This window comes from Pipra filicauda, unplaced genomic scaffold, assembly GCF_003945595.2.
Source record: "Pipra filicauda isolate LSUMZ 115617 unplaced genomic scaffold, ASM394559v2 scaffold181_size1560634_pilon, whole genome shotgun sequence".
Lineage (NCBI taxonomy): Eukaryota > Metazoa > Chordata > Aves > Passeriformes > Pipridae > Pipra > Pipra filicauda.
Window position 1 is genome coordinate 105,656 of NW_024104289.1, and position 19,819 is coordinate 125,474.

Consider the following 19,819-nt stretch of genomic DNA (forward strand, 5'->3'; position numbering starts at 1 on the left):
CTCCTATCTTGCAGGCCTCTTAACACCTAGTTTATAGCCTGAGGAGTCAGGCTGCTCTGGGCAGAAGGTGTAAATAGTCTGTTGATACCAGGTTCTGGGAAATGGCATGGAAGGCTATAGAATATACAGTTTTGGGTTACACCCATACAGTGATGAACTGGTCCCAGCTGTTCTAACTAGGACAGGGTCACTGGCCACAGATATGACATTGAGCATATTACACGTGACATCAAAAAATAAACATGTGACTGTAAATCTGCCACTGAGGAGTTGTCTCTCATCTTTGTTTCTTGCCCCTGGAGGTTCCTCATTTCTTATATTGCATTCTCTCTTCCTCTGGCTGCAGGCACAGCCTGGAGCTGTGAATGACGTTGATTGCTGCTGCCCACGCTTGGCTGGGTTTTTTCCTGGCCTCTCAGCCATTCTCTCATCCCCTGGTTGAGAAGCCCCATCCCTTTTATTCCTGAACACAGTAATGAATGTGTTAATTAATTAAATTAATTAATTAATTAATTAAAAGAATGCAAACAAGCCATTAGATGTGTAATCTGCAGGACCAGCAGGAGTGACAAAATCCCTTTGTTTTGTTGGTTTTTGCAGGGAAGCGAGTTTATGGTACACCTGTTTTACAGATCTTGCTACTCATCCTCTTTTTTTTTCAGACTTACCCTTGCCCTTCTCTCTTCAAGAAAAAGATACAGCCCAGAAATCCCAGAAAGCCAGAAGCTGGAGCCAAGACACGGGCAAAAATAAGAGACTTGACATTTAGCAAGTGGAAGGTGAGCAGGTAGAAATATTAGGTGGGCAGTAGAAGAAAGCACAAGGTGAAGGTAACATGAAGCAATCAGTGAGGTGTCAGAAACAAATACTTTTAATAATCCTACATTTTTTTAAATAGTTGAATAAGGCTCTATCACAGAGGAAGACTCCATAAACAGTATGTCCAGAGAGTACCATCTCTTTTACCCTTCTGCTTGCAAATATCTTCATCCAACAGCCTCCCAGTTACCCTGGGTCATGCACTCCTCAGATTTATACAGTCTGGAGAGAGAAGAGGGGAAATTTTATGGTAATTTCCAGGATATTTGCTTCTTAGCCTATCCCTTTGTCAAATATAAAGACAGATAGGACTAAGGGGTTTTATTGTTTCTAGCCTTTTTCATCATCCTAAAAATACTAAAGATTTCATGTCTGGTCTCCTAGTTTAGTCAAAGAATCTCTTGGATGTCTGAGAGATGAGGTAGTGTGCTATATTATGCTGGAGGTTGGAGAAATAGCTAAGCTTTTATCCATTTCCATTCTCCATCTGTAAATATACTATATAAATATACTATGGAAATGAAATAAGCAGAACCCCAGCCCCCTGTTTAACAGTATCCAAATATCCTTCTCATTTGACATATTATTCTTTTTGGCAAGTCAAAGATGAATGGGAATGAAAAGCAACAGCTCTGGTTGATCACCAAGACAGTGCTTCAGCTCCCCAGACGCAGACTAAATATGCTGGGACCCTGAAGAGCATTGCCTGACCTGTCTTCTTCAGTGCCCCATCTCACTTGGTTTTCCAGTGTGACACGTTTTTCTTTGCTATCAGCTCCAAGTTGCTGTCCCAGGCTGAAAGCCGTGTGAGGACAAACAGAATTGTGGGTCTAGATAACAAAAAGGACCAAGAGAAAGCCTTTAGGGCTGTAGGCCGCAAAAGTAGGTGCTTTGAGCTGTAGGAGCATTTCGTGCCCTTTAGGAATGGCAATGGAAGAGGAATGGGTAGGCAGAAGGGGAAGGGAAGATAGTAAAATCTTTCAAGATACCATGATGCTTCTACACTGGTGGCTGTGACTGAAGGTTACCACAGGTTCTGTGACAGATCTGTGGCTTTTTTTCAAATGCGAAAATCACAAAATGTGCCACCTAGATTTGAGAAGAAAGCCCTTCTAAAACTGGGGCTTTCGCGTGTTTCCAAGTTGCCTCTGTTTGGTTTCTTTGGATGACAGCAACCTTTCTATCACCAAAAAACTGCTACAGAATCACCTCCACTGATGAATCCTTTTGACTGATTTCTTTCTGTCACTATTACCTGCTAGTGCCTGCTATCACTGTTATATAGCTTATTTTATATGGTCACCAGAAATACTCTCTTCCTGCAACTACAGGTGTAGGCAGAAAATAATTGATTGTTCCACTCCCTGGTTATCTGCTGTGTGACAGACCACCACCTTCAGTGGTCCCTGAACATCCCAGGCAAGAGGGATCTTCTAAGCCCCCCACTTTTCCTATCTTTGCCTTTCACTGCATCCCATTTCATACACTCTCTAGCAGCTACAAAACCTGACAGAGAAAAGGTAGGTCAGCATCTTACCATTTATCTGCTTTTCCTTCTGCAGGTCTCAGAACTCTTCCCGGATGTGAACCACTTTCTAAGACAATCATTTAAAATGACCCAAATAGTAGCTAAATGTCGAATGAAACTCTCTTTTTTGTAGGCATGGAATTCCACTTGGACTCATGATTCCTCGCTATTCTTTATATTTTATGACCAGAACATGCACCAAGTGTTGATTGCCTTAACGCATCACCACAACCTGCATTAGGTAATGAGTGTAAGCAGAAGATGAGAGCAGAAAGTGTAGTGTACTTAAATATCCATTTGTACAGAGACTGTAAGACTGGGAAGAGATGTGGAATTTATACTTTAATATCAGTGTGCATGAGTTAGTTGAAACATCTGAATTTGTATTACAAATTTTTCTGTTGAACAGAATAATTATTCTGCTCTTGTTCCAAGAGGCTTTACGATTTTAGATTTATGACCCGAACATGCTGCTTTTTAAAGCAATTGAAAACTGGAGTCTTTTTCTTCTGCTGGTTTGGCAATGCTCCACATGTCCCTGGGGGAGAACTTCAATGCTATCAAGGAGAGGGAATGATGGTTTCAACTAAAATTACTACAGAGTGCTTGGACCCTACTTGTTAAGTTGAGGAGCAGACACAGGTCTTGTCACAAGCATAAGAGTGTGCCTTACTTATCACCTGCTTCAGGGGAAACAGGGCTGACTCACATTCCCATATCCCATAATGTGGGATCTGGACTAGATAAACAGACCAAGATCAATGGTATCAGGTTCAACAGGTGCCGGGTCTTGCTCTTGGGTCACAACAACCCCCTGCAGCTCCAGGCTGGGGCAGAGTGGCTGGAAAGTGCCTGTTGGGAAAGGCCCTGGAGTGCTGGTGGCAGCAGCTGGACATGAGCCCAGGTGTGCCCAGGGGGGCAAGAGGCCAATGGCACCTGGTTGGGATCAGCAATAGTGTGGCAGCAGGACCAGGGCAGGCATTGTCCCCCTGTACTGGGCATTGGTGAGGCCACACCTCAAATCCTGTGTCCGGTTCTGGGCCCCTCACTGCTGGAAAGACATTGAGGGGCTAGAGGGTGTCCAGAGGAGGGCAATGGAGCTGGTGAAGGGTCTGGAGCACAAGTACTATAAGGAGCAGCTGAGGGAGTGGGGGGGGGCTCGGTCTGGAGAAAAGGAGGCTCAGGGGGGACCTTCTCACTCTCTACAACTTCCTGACAGCAGGTTGTAGCCGGAGGGGGCAGGCTCCTCTCTGAGGTAACAAGTGACATGATGAGAGGACAAAGTCTTAAGCTTCACCAGAAGAGGTTCAGATTGGACATTAGCAAGAATTTCTTCTCTGAAAGCGTGATTAGACATTGGAACGGGCTGCCCAGGGAGGTGGTAGAGTCACCGTCCCTGAGGTGTTAAAGGGCAAACCAGACGTGGCACTCAGTGCCACGGTCCAGTTGACACGGCGGTGATCGGTCACAGGTTGGACTCGGTGTCCCCAGAGGTCTTTACCAACCTAATCGATTCTGTGAAGGGAGCAGGTGGTTGCTTCTGGGTTTTTTTCTTCCCCCGTCCCCACACTCCCTGTGCCCACCACACACGCACACACCCACCCACCCACCCCACGGGCCGCCTCACACCCGGGCCCGTCTCCGCGGCAACCGGGCGGTGGCGGCGGCGGCGGCGGGCGGGGCAGCACCGCCCCTTCGCGCCAGGGCCGCGGGGCCGCCCTCGCACCGCGGCGGGCGGAGCGTCTCGGCAGCGCCGGCTGCTCGGAGCGTCCCGGCAGTCGCTTCTCCTCCGCCGCTCTCTCCCGCCGCCCGGCCGTCCTCCCGTCCTCCCGCTCTGCCGCCGGCGCCATGTGCGAGCCCAGCAAGCAGGACATCGCCGCCATCTTCAAGCGGCTGCGCTCCGTGCCCACCAACAAGGTAGAGGCGCCGGGCGGGGCGGGCCGGGCTCGGCTCCGCCGCGGTGACACGTCGCACTGCCGGCGGGGCGGGGTCGGCGCGGTGCCCGCAGCCCGGCACTACCGCCGGGCCCCCGGGAGAGCGGCTGGGGGAGTCCCTGCGAGAGGGGGGAAAGGCCAGGCAGCTCCCCGGGAGTGGGGGAGTCCTTCCCTACGCACCCTCCCTCTCCTTAGGGAGGGAGGTGCAGCGCCCGCCGTGTGCCTCAGGTTCGCTGCGAGCGTCAGCTCTGCTGCCCATAAAAACCCCCTTCCTAACCAGCGACAACACAGTGATGAGTGTGTGTTTCTTTTTCCTCTCCTTTTTTTTTTTCTCCTTCTTTTCTCCTTTTTTTTCTCTTTTTTTTCCTCCTTTTTTTTTTCTTTCTTGTTTAATCAGCCCGTTATGGCACAGCCACTTCTGCGGTGATAAAAAAGTTTGTTGTTTTCTCGCCGTGTCCCGTGCTGAGTTGGGTTTTTGCCGTGTTGTGAAGCTGTTCCTCTATCGTCTGTGGCATGTGGAGGTGTGAGCTGGGAAAGGTGCCTCGCTAGGTGTTGGGTGCCTTCAGCACCTCTGTGCTCTGTGCTGCTTGTTGTGTTGGCCCTGTGACGTGCACTGTGAGCTTAATTATAAAATACACCAGGAGAAACACCTTGGGTTTGTTTTCTGGGAACAGGCATCTGGATGTCTGTCTCTGTTTCAAAACCACACTTTGAACACGAATCACGCTAAGACTCTACAGGTAACGGGCACGTGTCTGGTTTCTCAGAGCTTGGAGGTGAACGCTCAGTTGGTTTCTAACACAAGGGTTGCTAAAACTTACCTCTGTAATGGGGTAAAAAGGTTATCAAGGAAAGGTCCTGGTCCCATCAAGGAGGGTGAGAGAGAAGATCTTTTACGAGCTCCTGAAATTCGCTGGCACTATGCCTAAAAGTTGAGTAGTTCTGTATGGTTGTTGTGATGCTTTTTCTCTGTTGGGATCAGAGGAGAGTTGGAAAGTGCTGTCCCTGCCTGGCAAGGATGGAGCGGATCGAGCAGTTCCCTGTACTGGACTCCTTGTTACCATGCTAGATTTAATCAGGTGGATTAAATCAGGGACCTGTGGTTGCTCATGCGGATCTGTCTCTCCTTTGCAGTCATGTCAGATGCTACATAGAAATAATGTAGTGCCAGTGTTGACAAAGTAATGTGGGCACAATGTTGCTGCCACTTATGGTGGGCCAGCGGGAAAGAAGTAGCTCAGGCACAGAAAACTTGTAACACTGCGGTGGTTGTTGACCTGTGAAGTCAGAGTGGGAAACTTCAACAGCTTAGACCTCACAACTCTCCTGTGCCCATCCGTCTGATCGTTCTCTTAAAGTAAAAGTTGTTTATACAATTAGTTTATCCTCTCGTGTTTGATTACATTGCTTTGTTTCCTTTCTTTTGTGTTCTCCTTAAGCAGTCCTCCCCTTTGATTTGTAGGCCTTGTCTGCTGGGGAAGAAACACGTGAGAAAGCGCAAATATTGATACGGTTCTGTATTAAAAGCTTAGTAATTTGCTTTGACTGTAGTTAATGTATAGAGTTTGGGAAGAATTGGTGTCTCTGCAGCATCTGGGCTTTCTGACTGCCTAGTCTATTTAGATATGTGCACATAGACTTTGCTTGCTCTTAGTGTAAGCAAGCTTAGGAAAAGAATTCTCAAATAAATGTGTGGTTTAATTTCTGAATTATAGCGTGTTGAAACTGATACTTGAATAATTGTCTTGAAATAAACATTTGTAATCTGATATTGGTTTCTTTTACTACCAGGAATAACTTTTTGAGTTCTTGGTGTGCCTTTAGTTGTTACATAATATAGAGCTGCCTGGTGACATCAAGCTGGTGATCAGCTGCCTGACAACTTAAGGAACATGTTACAGTTATTAAGTAGGATGTATTTTGTACCCATAAAAATGTTCGTAGTCCTTAAGCTACCTAATACTGTTGACTTGAGTGTTTGAGCTTTATAGCTCTCCTGTTTTGAAGGCTTGCAAGCTCAGGCTTTAATTTGGCATAGATCTATTCCTCTGAAAAGTAGTTTTTCATTCCCTTCTCCCCGGTTCTTTGCTTTGGTTGATGATGGTGTTCATGTCTGTGCTTGGACTCCCAGATCAGGGATCTGAACTGAAAACTAAGTGTGTATGTTGTGCTGGTGGTTTATCAGCTGCTGAGTTTGTTATTGCATTGTGTTTGTGGATGTGTTGGAGGGTGGGTTGGGTTTTGCCCCAGGGTAGACTGGAGTTTATCTTGTCTCCCTTAAGTCATTTTAAGATCATGACACTTCCAAAGTGGGCAGTCTTGTCTTCTTCTCATGGCAAACACTCCTGTTCTATCCCTTATACTCTCTTATGTTGGTATTACTGGTCATGTGACTGTGGTGTGAGTTGGACCTACCTTTGCTCTGAGTCCATATTTCTGGGCAAAGCTTGTTCCCAGTGGGATCAACAGATGTGATTATTATTGCTGATGCAGGAAAAGTAGGAAAACACGTCTGGGTATGTTGGCTGGTAACAAAGAGAGTAACTTATCCATACCCAATAACAATGTATTACATATTTATTTATTAACACAGAGATCTTGTGCCAGGTGGATGTTGTCCGATTTAGTGACTCCTGCTGTGGATTATACCCAGATCTCAGTGTCTGCTCTTCTACAAGCATCTCAGTAAGGTCTTTGGCTCTTTTATCCCAATGTGACTCTTACTGAATCTACACTGTCATGAAATGCTTTAACACAAAATAAGCAAAAAAAATGCAATCATGTTTTAAAAACAATAGATTACTTAAGCATATCCTTCAAATTGATTTTATCGTTATTTTGATATTCTAGTTGTACCTAAATGAGTACAGAAGATACACTTTATCTGCTTTTAAAATGGCAACGATTTCTTGGGCCAGCTCTGAAATTGATTTTAAATTTTTGCCCCCCAATTCTTGTTAGCATTTACATAGCAGGAAACACTTCTAGCACCGAGAAAACTAAACAAAATGAGTCTAAATATTAATGAAACATCTATTTCTGTGGCATAGCATGATGGAAATGACAATTTATACATTATTGTTGTGATAAAATTAGATGTCCCTACTTCCATCCCAGTCTTACAATCTACATTTTTATACACATGAATAATTTCCACAGGTTGACAGGGAGTCCTGTAAGATCCTGAGCTGTGCTGCTTTGTGGCAGCCAACTGCCAAGGTGATGCAATTGCCTTTAAGATGTTGAAATTGTGCTTATAATTGTACCAGGGAAAGGAAGAGAATCTTCAGGGTTGTTTAGAACTGAACTTTTTAATACATGGGCGTTTTTTTAAGCCACCCGCTCAAGAGTCTCGTTTCCCATTTGTACTCCAGGGAATTCCCTGGCTCTAAGTCTCCTGTATAAGAAGCGAGACCAGGGCTCTTCTGTTAACTTTGGTTTCAAACAGAATCTTCTCCTTTTTTGTTGTCCCCATCCTCCTTTTGGCCTTGTAAAAAAAAGCCTAAAATAACCAATTTAAAATGAAGTTGAGGCACTTGTTTTTTAAGGAATTGCTTCAAATAAAGCAGAGAATTGGGAAAAAGAGAATGAGTTCTGACTACTTAGGTATGTGTTTTCTTAGAATATGGTATATGTGAAGTCTTATTCTTCTTTTTTTCCTGACTCTCTGTGTATCATTCTTTCGTCTGAGCTTGTTTCAGGGACTCCCTTCAACCTCTCCTTTTGTCACACATTCTGTGTAGACTGTTATTTCTTTCTGCTCTATGTCAGTGAATGATCCATTTCCACATACATGGGATATGTAAATTACTTACATTATTGTTTATTAAAATTAATTTATTATAAGTTATTAAAATTAATAATATTAATTATCTATTGAGAGGGTTAGGGGGGACTTGGATGTGCAGAAGCTGTGACCTCCATGTTTTCTGTGTTTGCTACCAGTCGTGAGCCAAACTGAAGCTCAGCCTTAAAATGTTCAGATGTTGGAAGAGTTAATGCTGGATCTGCTGGTGAACTGTGCATGTGCCTGATAAATTTGGACTGTACAAGCTAAATGGACCTACACTAAAGCAAGGAGTTTAGCCTCAAACTGCTCCTGGGCGTGTACTTGAAGCTAATTTGGGTGGATGATGTGTGAGCTGACTTGAATGCCGACTCAGGGCTTGACTCTGTGTGTACAAAAAAATAGAGGCAAAAATCTCTATTTAGTTCTATAGATGGAGTTCTTAACTTTTTTTTTCAGCCTGTGCCCTGTGTTTCTGGTGTTCCATACGTTCCCAGCTGACTTGGAATAAATCTTTTTTTTTGTTATTATCTACATAAGCTAGAACTTCCCTTGCTATATGAGGATGCATTAGATATATAGGAGAATATTAAAGGATAAAGCTGCAGATTGGAGCACTGTCAATTTGTGTGTAAAAGCTTCTCTTTGTGGAGTTATTTCTTAATAGATGCCACTGACTGTATCTATAGGTGGATGCTTTTATTGTGGAGGTACTTCTTTGCAGCCTTGACAAATACCACTGTAAAAGCATTGGTCAGATAATGAAGTGATGTCATATAGTAGATGTGTGCACATGGCATTAACTAGGAATAGCTGTTTCCATTTAAACTTGTATTCTTCCCTGCATTTGAAAGCTGATTTGTATCAGATAATTTTTTTGGTTCTTGCTTTCCTGGGCCAGAGAAGCACAGAACTCAGAACAGCTAGAAAAGGACTTGAAAGTCGTGGTGTGCAGACCTGCAAAGTGTGTGAGATGTAGACAGACACACCTCCTGTAGGTTTGGCTGAATCTTGGAGGTCTGCCATGGTGGCAGAGGGTAAGAAGTACGTGGGTTTGTCGTGAAGTAATTGTGGACCTGATTTATTTTCAACCAGCATGTCATGGACAGTCAAAGGCTGATGTGGCAGGACGTGTGTGATGAATCATCCCAATGTCTGACAGAGGGAGGTGGGATAAGCCCTGCACGGAGTGGAGGCTTCCTTCACACAGCTGGATTTGCCTGGCTGGCCCTAAAGGTCAAGGTTTCTCTATAGGAAAGTAGATAATGATGTCATTAGCACTGCTGATAATGATGTCATTAACACTGCTGATACCTGCCCTGGTGTGTCATGAACAGAGCCTGCCCTGGGGAAATGTTTCTGGAACATTTTAGTAGTGGTGAAAGTGCTGAGTTAAACCTGTGTTTGAATTAGACTGTGGGTTCTCTGACCTGATTTCCTAAATTGTGTACACTGGTTGGAATTGGAAATAGGGAAGGCACGCAGTCATGTGGGCAGATTATGGAACTCCTCTTGGTATTTATAAAATTGGGATAGCATGGAGTTGTCATGTCAACAAGATCTGTGAGGGTGAGTTAATTAAGTGCCATCACCGCAGGGGTGTTGGAATGACCTATAATACAACTATAAGACCTGGTTGTGCTCAAGTCCTGTCACTGATCTTTATTTTCTCCAAGGTGTGTTTTGACTGTGGAGCGAAGAACCCGAGCTGGGCCAGCATAACCTATGGAGTGTTTCTGTGCATTGATTGTTCAGGGACCCATCGATCCCTTGGGGTTCATCTGAGTTTCATTAGGTAAGCAGTTTGGATGTTCTTACAGCAAAAATTGCACCTTTTAACGATTTTGTTTGTTCAGGCACATGATCAGAGAGGAAAGCCAGTTCTTCCCTCAGCTTCCTATTCAAACCTTTTTAGTGTTTGCGTTGGCTTTGACGTATCTGATGGGAACTGTGTTAGGTTTTGCCATCTTTGCTTCATTGTGGTGTCACCTGAGTTCTGGGCCCTTCCAACCCAAACTATTCTGTTATTCTGTGATTCTTTACACTTGGTTTAGCTCAGTCAATCCCTTGGTGCAGTAAATCTGCACCCTGAGCTTGTCCTGTTTCAGGCGAGTGTCCTCACTGCTGCTCCTTTGGGCCTTTTTGGTCTGATAAATAACTGCATATTTGAAATGTGAGGTTCTGCTTGATGTGAGTGAGAGCAGTGCATCCAAGAATGGATTGAAGGTAAAACCAGACATTTTCCATCAGCCAAAATTCTTCCTCTGCTGCCTTTTTGCTGTGTACAAGAGTGTTACAGGAGGCCTCTCAAGAATCCATTCCTAATGATCCCAGTATTCTCATACTCACTGAGCCCCAAATTTTTGTTGTGCTGTGACATTCCAATTGTCATTTTGTCATTGCATGTGATTCCTGGAAATGTATCTTGTTGGTGCTTTTAAAAAGGGAAAACCTGTCAGCCAGAGGGTGCATTTTCTTTCAAGCTGTGACAGTTTGAAAAACTTGCAGTTCTACATGGCTTTATTAATTTGTTTTGCACATCACATATTGTCACAGATTTTTTTTTTCTATAAATGCGTGTTTTTCATGTTACAAAAAAAAAGGAGGGGAGAGAAACACTTTGCAAAAAAAATTAGAATTTAAATGGCTTTGGAGATAACATTAAAAAGATTTCCTTCTGTTTAGATCCACAGAACTGGATTCCAATTGGTCTTGGTTCCAGCTGAGGTGCATGCAGGTTGGAGGAAATGCAAATGCTGTATGTACTCCTGAGTATTTGCTTTGCACATTGAAGCTTGGTAGGCTTGGAAGTTGTTGTCTGTCCTTATTGTCTCCCATCCTGGAGAGATTTTTATTTTTCCAGTCTATTTTCTTCCTTACACTCCCCATCCCCTCGTTTTTTAAAAATTCCTTTGAATGCTAATTTCATCCTTGTACTTTTTGCAGCTTTCCCATCTCGGTATAATCTGCAAATGTTTTATTTTTTCTTATGATTCTTTAATGAAAATCACCAGAAAGGCCAGATCAGATTCTTTGTTTTAGTTTTGGCCAATTCATATTGGCTGTCACTTTTTTTTCATGTGCTTACAAATAAATTGGTTACACAACATGTTTATAAAGTGAAGTTATTTTGACAGCTTGTGGCAGTTTGAGCCACATTAAAAATCCAAAATCCAATTTCCAGGCTTCCCCCACCCTTTCCCAGAATTTATCCCAACACCGGAGATAGATCCCAACTTTCAGACCAGAGGCTTCTATAGGGGGAAGGGGAAGTATATACAGTATGTATTTATTTACACAAATAAATACTATACAAACTAAAGGCAACTATATACATATAGTATTACACTTTTATCAGTCCTTTTAAGCCCCTCCCTTTAACTTTAGTCCCGGAAGAGCCTTTCAAGGCTGCTGGGTAACGCAGTCTTTCTCTCATGGGAGTGTTCTGGGCCCTGAACACTCCCTAACCAATCTTCAGCTGTTTGCGGAAGTCCTTCCTTCCTCACGAAGTCCAAGAAAGAAGCTTTGAGTCCTTTCTCCTCAGTCTGTGTCATTTCTGCTGTATGATCTCTCTCTCTCTCAGTCTCATACCTCGGTTTGTAGGCTGCTGCAGTGTAGCTTATCAACGTATGCATCCTGGAATGTTGATTCCTCCTCCGGGTTTTTGGCTGTCCTCCGTTTAGATCACGGCAGAGACATCCTCCGGGCCTCTCTTCGGTCCGTCTCCAGTTTCGCCTGGGATTGCTTTCTGTGGCTCTGAGCTATATTTAGCCCATCCACTTTGGCTCTGCTTCAATGCTGAGCCTCTCCTCCACTTTACAGTGGAGGGAAAAAAAAGGCCCCCCTCCACAGCTTAACTGCAGAAAGGGGGAGCTGGGAAGAGGGCTTGGCTGCAAGGCCTACCTCTCTCATCTTACCTCGGGTGCTGTGAGTCGCGTCCCTCACAAACACTCACTCTAAATGCTGCCTCTAACTCTGTCCTAGGCAGAGTTGGGGGGCCGCAGGGCTCCCCTCTCCCCCCGGAGGGGGAAAGAAGGAGCCCAGCCACCCCCTGGCCTTCTCCACCCACACGCAGCAGACACCAACAGAGAACTGCCAACAGCTTCTGGTGGCTGTGCATATATGATTTTTAGCAGAAGCGAACAACATGGACAGTGACTGGCTCTCCAGGGAACACTGCCCTGGCACCCAGTCACCTCTGAGCCCCCGACTCCTGGGGGGGCCAATTTCAAACTATGACACAGCTGTTCTCAGTCTCCTTTTTAAAAAGGGGTGTTTTCCTTTGTCAACTCTCTGGGATTCTTGTCTGTTTTCCCATGTTTTTTCAAAGGTTGCCCCCAATAACTGAGGTTGCTTCCCTAAGTTGCCCACCCAGTGTGGGAACTTGCAACTTCCGTAAGTGTTCTCTACTTTTCTTCTAATTCCCTGAGTGCTTATCCTTTATCTTCCTTCATTTGTGCTTTGTCTTTAATGTAGTTTCTTTAAAAAACTTTCCTGAAGTCTAACCCTTTAATATTCTGTTGGTTTTGTTTATTTTTTTTCATATTTACATACAAAAAATGATGGGTTCAGGATCATTATTAATTATTTTCCACTTTTGCGTATTTCAGTTAAATATTTTTCTTTGAATTAGGGATTCAGCAGGTCAGTGTCTCTAACTTAGAGCTGTGTGGTGTCTTCTCCCTCTTTTTATTCAGCCCGTCCTTTCTAAGTTATTCCTTTCCATATTAATTATCCTGTTACAGGAATTTACTCGCTGAGTTTCTGTTATGCCACTTAGTACACAAAACCCACAGTTTTAAATGAGAAGAGGGAGATTTTGCATTAAGAATACTTTCTTTTTTAACCAAATACTTAAAAACTTTGGTTAAACTATATAAATTTTACTATGCAGAGGATTTAAGGCAGCTGGAAAAAAAGAGATGGTGAAGTTTGAGAAGTGTTTCGGTTAGCCTTAGAAAGCCTGTGAGCAGAAGAATAACAATAAACAGTTATTATTTAATTTTGGGAGTGTTTGTCTTCCTGATTGGATGTTACTGTTTCCTGCCATTGTATCAAGAGGTGCAATATACCCAGAGCCACCCCTCAAATACCTCACACTCTCCATTGCCTGTTTTGGATTAACTAAGATTAGTATCTGAAACTGGAAAGACCAGATTAGTAAATTGTCTGGACATTTAAAGTAAAATTAACATTTTCTTTTAATTGCACTAAAAATCCTGGTTTTACTAACTATTGGCTAGAAGTACTTATGGAATACAAATTATTTATATATATAATTGCCTCATGAAGCTGAATCCTGGATAAAAGCAGTCCTGGCCTTCCTGCTGTGTATCAGATTGCTAAAAAATCCAAAGTGTCCTTAGTTCCTTTTGTTTTCAGATTAAATCTCTGCAATGGAACTAGGATTTCTAAAAAACCTTTCTGAGTATCAAGTTAATAGGTTCATATAATTAAATGCAGAAATGCACAAGCTTAATTTATTCATTTTATATATAAATACACAAGCCTATAAATATACATATATGTACATATATATGTTAATAAACACACTTTTTTGGAGGAAGACCGTTTTTGTACCTTCATTTTAATGCCACTGAACATACATTGTTCTCTCTAGCCAAGGAATGCCTTTTAAAATATCAGGAATGTCCTGTGAAGCACAGGTATTGGCAATCAATTTTCCCCTCTTCCTTTCACTTTATCACTTAATTTCAGAACTAGGATTCTTCATATATGATATTGTATATACTTTTAAATATATAAATACGTATATACCATGTATTTGGTTTTTTTCTGTTGTTTTATTTATATGTAAAGAGGTTGCCAGAGTAGAGTTTTCTTTGTGTTTTGGAGCTTGTACTTCATAATTTAAAAGATTAAATTTAGGTAGAGGAGCAGAGCATTTTTCCACGTCGTGATACATCTGCATGTTAAATGGTATTAGTTTTAAACCTGTTTCTCCTCACATTCCCTGTGTTCTACTTCCCAGTCTGCCTTTTTCCATCAACATGGCTGCACAACAAATGACACCAATGCCAAGTACAACAGTCGTGGTGCTCAGCTTTACAAGGAGAAGATTAAATCTCTTGCAACACAGGCCACCAGAAAGCACGGCACTGATGTGAGTAGTGTGTGTCCTGTCATTGGGATTTCTCCTGCCAGAGTCACTTTAGGTTTCTAATTCTCTGTGGTCATTTCTCCATTAACTATGTGGTGGTTTTGGTTTTATCCGAAACAGAATTATTAGAGAAGTACAGCTTGTAAAATTCTAATGGAATTGACTACAGAATATTTGTGATTTAAGTGGGAATTTTTTTGAACATGTAAATGTGTATTTTTGGGGGGTTTTCCCCCTACAAAAATAATATTTGAAAAATTAGCAAGTCATTTATGTCCTGAACTGGCTGTTCTCCATTAAAAATGCTGAAAGAGTTCATGGAAGCTGTCAAAACATTGGTAGGTTGCTGAGAGGAAGAAGTTGCTAACAAAGTATCCAGAACTGGTTTGCTGAGGTGTTCAGTAAGTTTGACAACACTTCTCTTCTTCATGCTCAGAAAGCGTGTTTGGATTGTTTAAGTCAGGTTGTTAAAGTTCCTGACTGATTCATTTGAAGTTGATCAGATGAGTGGGAATTAAAAGAAAAGCAAGAAAGCTTGGTTTTTTTCCTCTGTGCATCAAATAACATGAAATTTAATGGATTACAATAATTCTGTATTATTCATGCTCTAGACAACAGAGTTCACATCACTAACTTTGGAGAATGTTTTTTTTTTACTTAATATAACAGCTTTAGATGTAAAATGTTGTCAAGTAAATATAGTATACTTTATGTATTTAAGTGGATGGAAGTGGGTGGTAAGTTCCCCAGATGACACTCTGAGCAACTGTGATTATCTTGCTTCAATTACATATTCCATCCAATTGTTTGATATTAATTATTTGAAAAATATATGTTTTTCATTGTGTACTGCAAACTTAAGTTTACAGTTTATATATAAATTGTAGTTTATAGTCCTGTCCTGTGGCACTGTGGGGCCTCTAGGCTGCCCTGAGGTCAGGCATTGCTCAAAGCTGTGAGTTGATGCACAAGGGACACACAAAATATGGATGAATTGAATAAAAAAAGGAATGCCATCTATTGAATGAATTTGTAAGGAAAAATTATGTACAAAGAAAAAAAAATCAATAAATTTTTAACCTGAAAAGAATTGTTTTAAGATTAATGCATTTGATAAAAAATATATTAGTGCACTTATGCTGTAAAATTCTGTCTCTTCATTTCAGCTGTGGACAGATGGATATGGAATACCACCTGCATCACCGCAAAACAAAGAGGAGGAAGACTTTTTTGCATCCCATGTTACTCCCAAGGTATAGATGACCTGGATTTAATTCTCGTTTGCTTTCTAAACCCTTTGGTTACCTCTGCTCTATGGGGAAGATTAAAACTGAAAGAGAACCTGATAGAGAAAAGGTAGGACGGTGAGGACATTTATCTGCTTTTCCTTCTGTGGGTCTTAGAATTCTTTCTGGATGTGAACCACTTTCTCATACGATAGTTTAGAATGACACAAATAGTAGCTAAATGTGGAATGAAACTCTCTATTTTTTTGTAGGCATGGAACTCCACTTGGACTCAGTATTATTTGCTTGGAAGTGCTCTGATTTCAATATATGGTGTGATACCATATATACCATATTGGTTCTTAATCAGTGAAGTGTAACAGTTCTTTAAACACTTGTTAAGCAGAAGCCTTTTTTCTTCCTCCAGAATAGTTACAGCCTCTTGGAAGATGTTAAAGTAACTTTCTGAAGGCTGTTGCCAGTGTTGGGTTTTGTTTATTTGATCCTATCTCCTTTAGGGTGATAGATTGATGTGTATTTATTTCAGAGATTGATGTTTCAGAGACTCAAAATTGAGTCTGGAATTTAAAAAATACCAGTAAAAACAACCTCAGTGATTTTGATCTTCAGCTTAGAACAATTAAGTTATTAATACCCCTGATATTCCTAAATATTGCAACAACACTAAGTCTTGTAGCGTAATTGCTTTCTAATACAGTGTGTGCACAACTAAAACACAAGTGTGATCATGGAGCTGATATTGTTGTGACCTGGTCATAAACCTGCCTGTTGAGGAGAATGTGTCTCAAGGAAGTGGGAGGACTCCTCAGGAAGATTTGAGAAAACTGCTCACAATCAAAAATTAAGTGTTAGGAAAACTAGAAGGGCAAGAGCTTTGAGTGGGGAGAATGCTTGGTGATATATGTAAATCAGTCATCCAGCATGCAACACATAAAGCACATTTAAAATGCAGATTGTTTTTTGGATGGTAAACATACTGAAATTCCTGAGAGGGGAAATAAACATGCTCAGGACTGGGTTGAAACCTGCTTGCTTTTAATAGAGGTAAACATTTCTTGTCATTTTAATAATTACCCTTCTGACTACAGGTTTAAATCCTAAAAGCTGTAATCATAAGAATCCAATATTAATAAATAAGTGATGCTTACTTAGGCAGTCTTTGAGCTCAGTGCTCCTGTTTATTTGCTATATTCTATTTTCTGTGCACTTTTCATTTTGAGATTTTTTTCAAGGCAAAGAACACAGAGTGGATGTCACCAGAAGCAGTTTCCCTCCAGCAGAAAACTTCAGAAAATACTCCAGAATCCAGTGCAGGTATGACTGATTCTTTGTCAACAATAACTTGCATATTTCTGGTAGTCTCTTGTTTAGACTCTTTTTACCCTGCTTTAATAGTTCAACAACCTAACCATGCTAATAACACAAGGATTTTGGAGAGGAAGGATTTTACAGAAGGGTTATGCTTGATTGTGTGGGATTACATCTTCCTTTAATAATGTTTTCTAGAAATCCAAATCAAAATTTGAGTCAAAAGACTTCAGATGAATCTCTGCTCTCTTAGTAACTGGTAAAGGTGTGATAGAAATAACACTTCATGCTGCGTCTGCCAAGCAGTTCCTTGAGTACAGTGAGTTGTGTTTTGGTACTTTGGGCATTCTGAAGAGCCTTCTGATATTCTTACGAACCTTGTTATTCCTTATGTTTTAGGAGCAGAACATGGACCAAATGTTGATTGCCTTAGCACATCTCCACAACCTGCATTAGGTAATGACTGCAAGCAGCACAAGAGAGCAACAAGTGTAGTGCACTTAAATATCCATTTGTACAGAAAATAAAAATTTAGACTGGAAAAATCTTGTATTGATAATACAGTACCTTTAGTGTCCAGGGTCTTACGCTTAACACCGAAGAGTTTATCATACTGTAAGGACAGTAAAAAAAGCTGATGGAAGTAGAATAGAATAAAATACATAAGTGACTTGACATTTTGAGGATCATCCTGCAGAAGCAGGTTGCTGAGAATGAGTAGCAGCAGAATGATTCTCAGCAACACAGGGGTAGTAGAAAAGTGATGTCTGGGGATAACTCAATATGATCTTCACCACTGTTTTTATATTCACGTGGTTGGGTTTGGGGTTGTTTTTCTTTAGAGCTGAAAACTAGTAAAAACTGCATACACCTCCTGGTTTTCTCATTTGTACCTTTAACACATGTTCTCATAAAACAAGTGCTTTTCTTGGTTGCTTTGAACATCACAAGTTCTGTCTTACGTGAAGAGTCTTTGTCCCATTTCCACCTAAATTTCAGCTCAAACCAGTTTTTCTGCAGTTCTGGAATTAATAAATTAAATAATGTCCATTTAATCCTTGCAGAGAATACCACCTTCATAAAAAAGAAGCCAAATCAAGCTAAGAAAGGGGTAAGTGTTATATTATAAACAATGAGTATTTTTAACTGGATTATACATCTATGGAAACACGTATGTTACAATATATGGCAATGTACCATGTAAGTTAGCACCAAACACTACTTGTGTTGGTAGCAATTTATGAAAGTAAAATGGAATTAGAAGTGGTTTCTCTGTCAAAACAGCCAACTGCCTGTTTGAAAATGGATTATTGTTAAGATAACTTGTCTAACAGGATATTGTTATTATGTGGTAGAGTGCTTCAGCTCTGTGGGTTGTTTCTGACCTCAGATAAATTCTGTTTACATGTATGTATAGCTCAGTGAATGGAGTGACATTTTCTTTGTGGTGTCTCTACCTAAACAGCAGGTGATACTTTAAAAAAAAATAAGGAAAATGAAAAAGTCAAAGTCCGTATCCCGTTTTAGTTCTTTTCACTGCTGTTGTCCCTGCAACTCCTCTGATGCCCTATAACCTTTCTTCTCCCTTGCTGATAGTTGGTTTCAGGGCTGCTTCAGGCTTTCATCTCGGGTAGTTGGCACTGAGATCTTTTTGTAGCAAAGCCTGAGAACAGAGGGAGTTCCAGTAGCATTTTTTAGTGGCTAAATATGCATGGGGTATGATCTGTCAGTGCAAGATGAGCTTGAGACATTCAGGTCTGTATTTCTGGAGGAGTCCTCATCTCACACCACACAACAGTATGGATAAATATAGGAAAGTTATATAAGATATAGATAAAAATTTTATATATATATATATATATAAACTATAAACAAAGTTGTTTATGCAGCTGCATTTAGTTCAATTTTAAAGACAGTTTACAGACTTGTTTCTGGATGGGTCTTAGTTAAGACTTCTGGGTCTTAGCTCTTTCTTAAGCATCCGGTTTCTGTAAAAAGGCATGAAGAGAGTGGAGTGTCTCAAAATGGTGGTTCAAGGAACATGAAAACTGAGGAAGACAGCTCAAGTTAGCCAGGAAAAAGTAGGTTTTGAATGTATGGCTCTTGAGACTGAAGAAAATAGCCTGTTAGGGTGACAGTATGTTACAGGGAGTCACTCCTTTTAAGTCTGGACTATTGTAGGACAAAAGATTTTGAAGGTTTATTGGAGCAGGTTAATTTAGATTGTCCTATGATTTTGTGCTTCCACTAGAGGGCCCTGACACACAAGAGGAATTTTTTATTCCAAGTGGTATCTGCAGGTATGTTCCCCTGTGGGTTCACAGGTTCATGTACAGTCTGTGAACTGTAGTGTCAGAGCCTAACTATGTGGAAATAGGCCAGAGTTTTTCCATGAAGAGTTTAAAGCATTAAAAAGTTAAGATATTTAATTGCACTGTGAAACTTAATATTGCTGCAGTGTTGCAGGTTAGGAATTAAACACACAAGAGACTCAGAACAGCAGTTTGAGCACTGTGCCACCATTTGAATCACCATGATTGTATCCATATTTATAGTATTAAGTGAGTTTTAAATCTTTTCATCAAAAAGAAAGAATATATATATTCCTATATTGAAGGAATATGAACTAAAAATAGAATTATTTTTAAAAATAGTGCAGAATGGAGCCTCTCATCTGATGTGTTTATCTAAAAGAAGTTTGAAATGCTGTCTCACATGTAAAGATTAATCACATATACACCACAAAACTTGTGCATTGCTCTTCTACCACAAATCAGTCAATACCTATGTATGTGTTTAATAAAAATATGAATAAATCAATACTTGAGATTACACACTAGCACTGACCAGTGAGAATTAATTCAGGAATCTTTGCCACTCTAAATGTAAATTGTGATTGAATTGATTTAAACACCAAGTGGTTCCATTGCAACAAATTTTATTATGTCATTCTTATACAACAAAACAAACCTGTCAGAGATAGTAGAAACAGCATGTTTAGGATCAAAACATGGAAAAAAAGTATTTTCTCCCTCCAAATTTTCCTTGCTGTCTGCATATGCTCCCAAACAGAGT

General features: G+C 41.1%; 1 protein-coding gene across 3 annotated transcripts in view; it reads left to right on the forward strand.

The window, feature by feature from the left end:
* Positions 1–756: 756 nt before the first annotated feature.
* The window catches only part of ARFGAP3 (ADP ribosylation factor GTPase activating protein 3), a 30,397-nt gene continuing 11,334 nt past the window's right edge, over positions 757–19,819 (forward strand). The window contains exons 1-8 of one of the 3 annotated variants that reach the window (XM_039379978.1): positions 757–779; positions 9,745–9,863; positions 10,754–10,826; positions 14,061–14,192; positions 15,356–15,442; positions 16,657–16,750; positions 17,144–17,200; positions 17,809–17,855. In XM_039379978.1, the coding sequence (XP_039235912.1) occupies positions 10,800–10,826; positions 14,061–14,192; positions 15,356–15,442; positions 16,657–16,750; positions 17,144–17,200; positions 17,809–17,855 (444 nt within the window). In that variant the 5' untranslated portion in view covers positions 757–779; positions 9,745–9,863; positions 10,754–10,799. Of the gene's footprint in view, positions 780–4,047; positions 4,265–9,744; positions 9,864–10,753; positions 10,827–14,060; positions 14,193–15,355; positions 15,443–16,656; positions 16,751–17,143; positions 17,201–17,808; positions 17,856–19,819 lie in introns of those variants that run through there. The other 2 variants (XM_039379977.1, XM_027711723.2) reach the window with 2 other exon arrangements.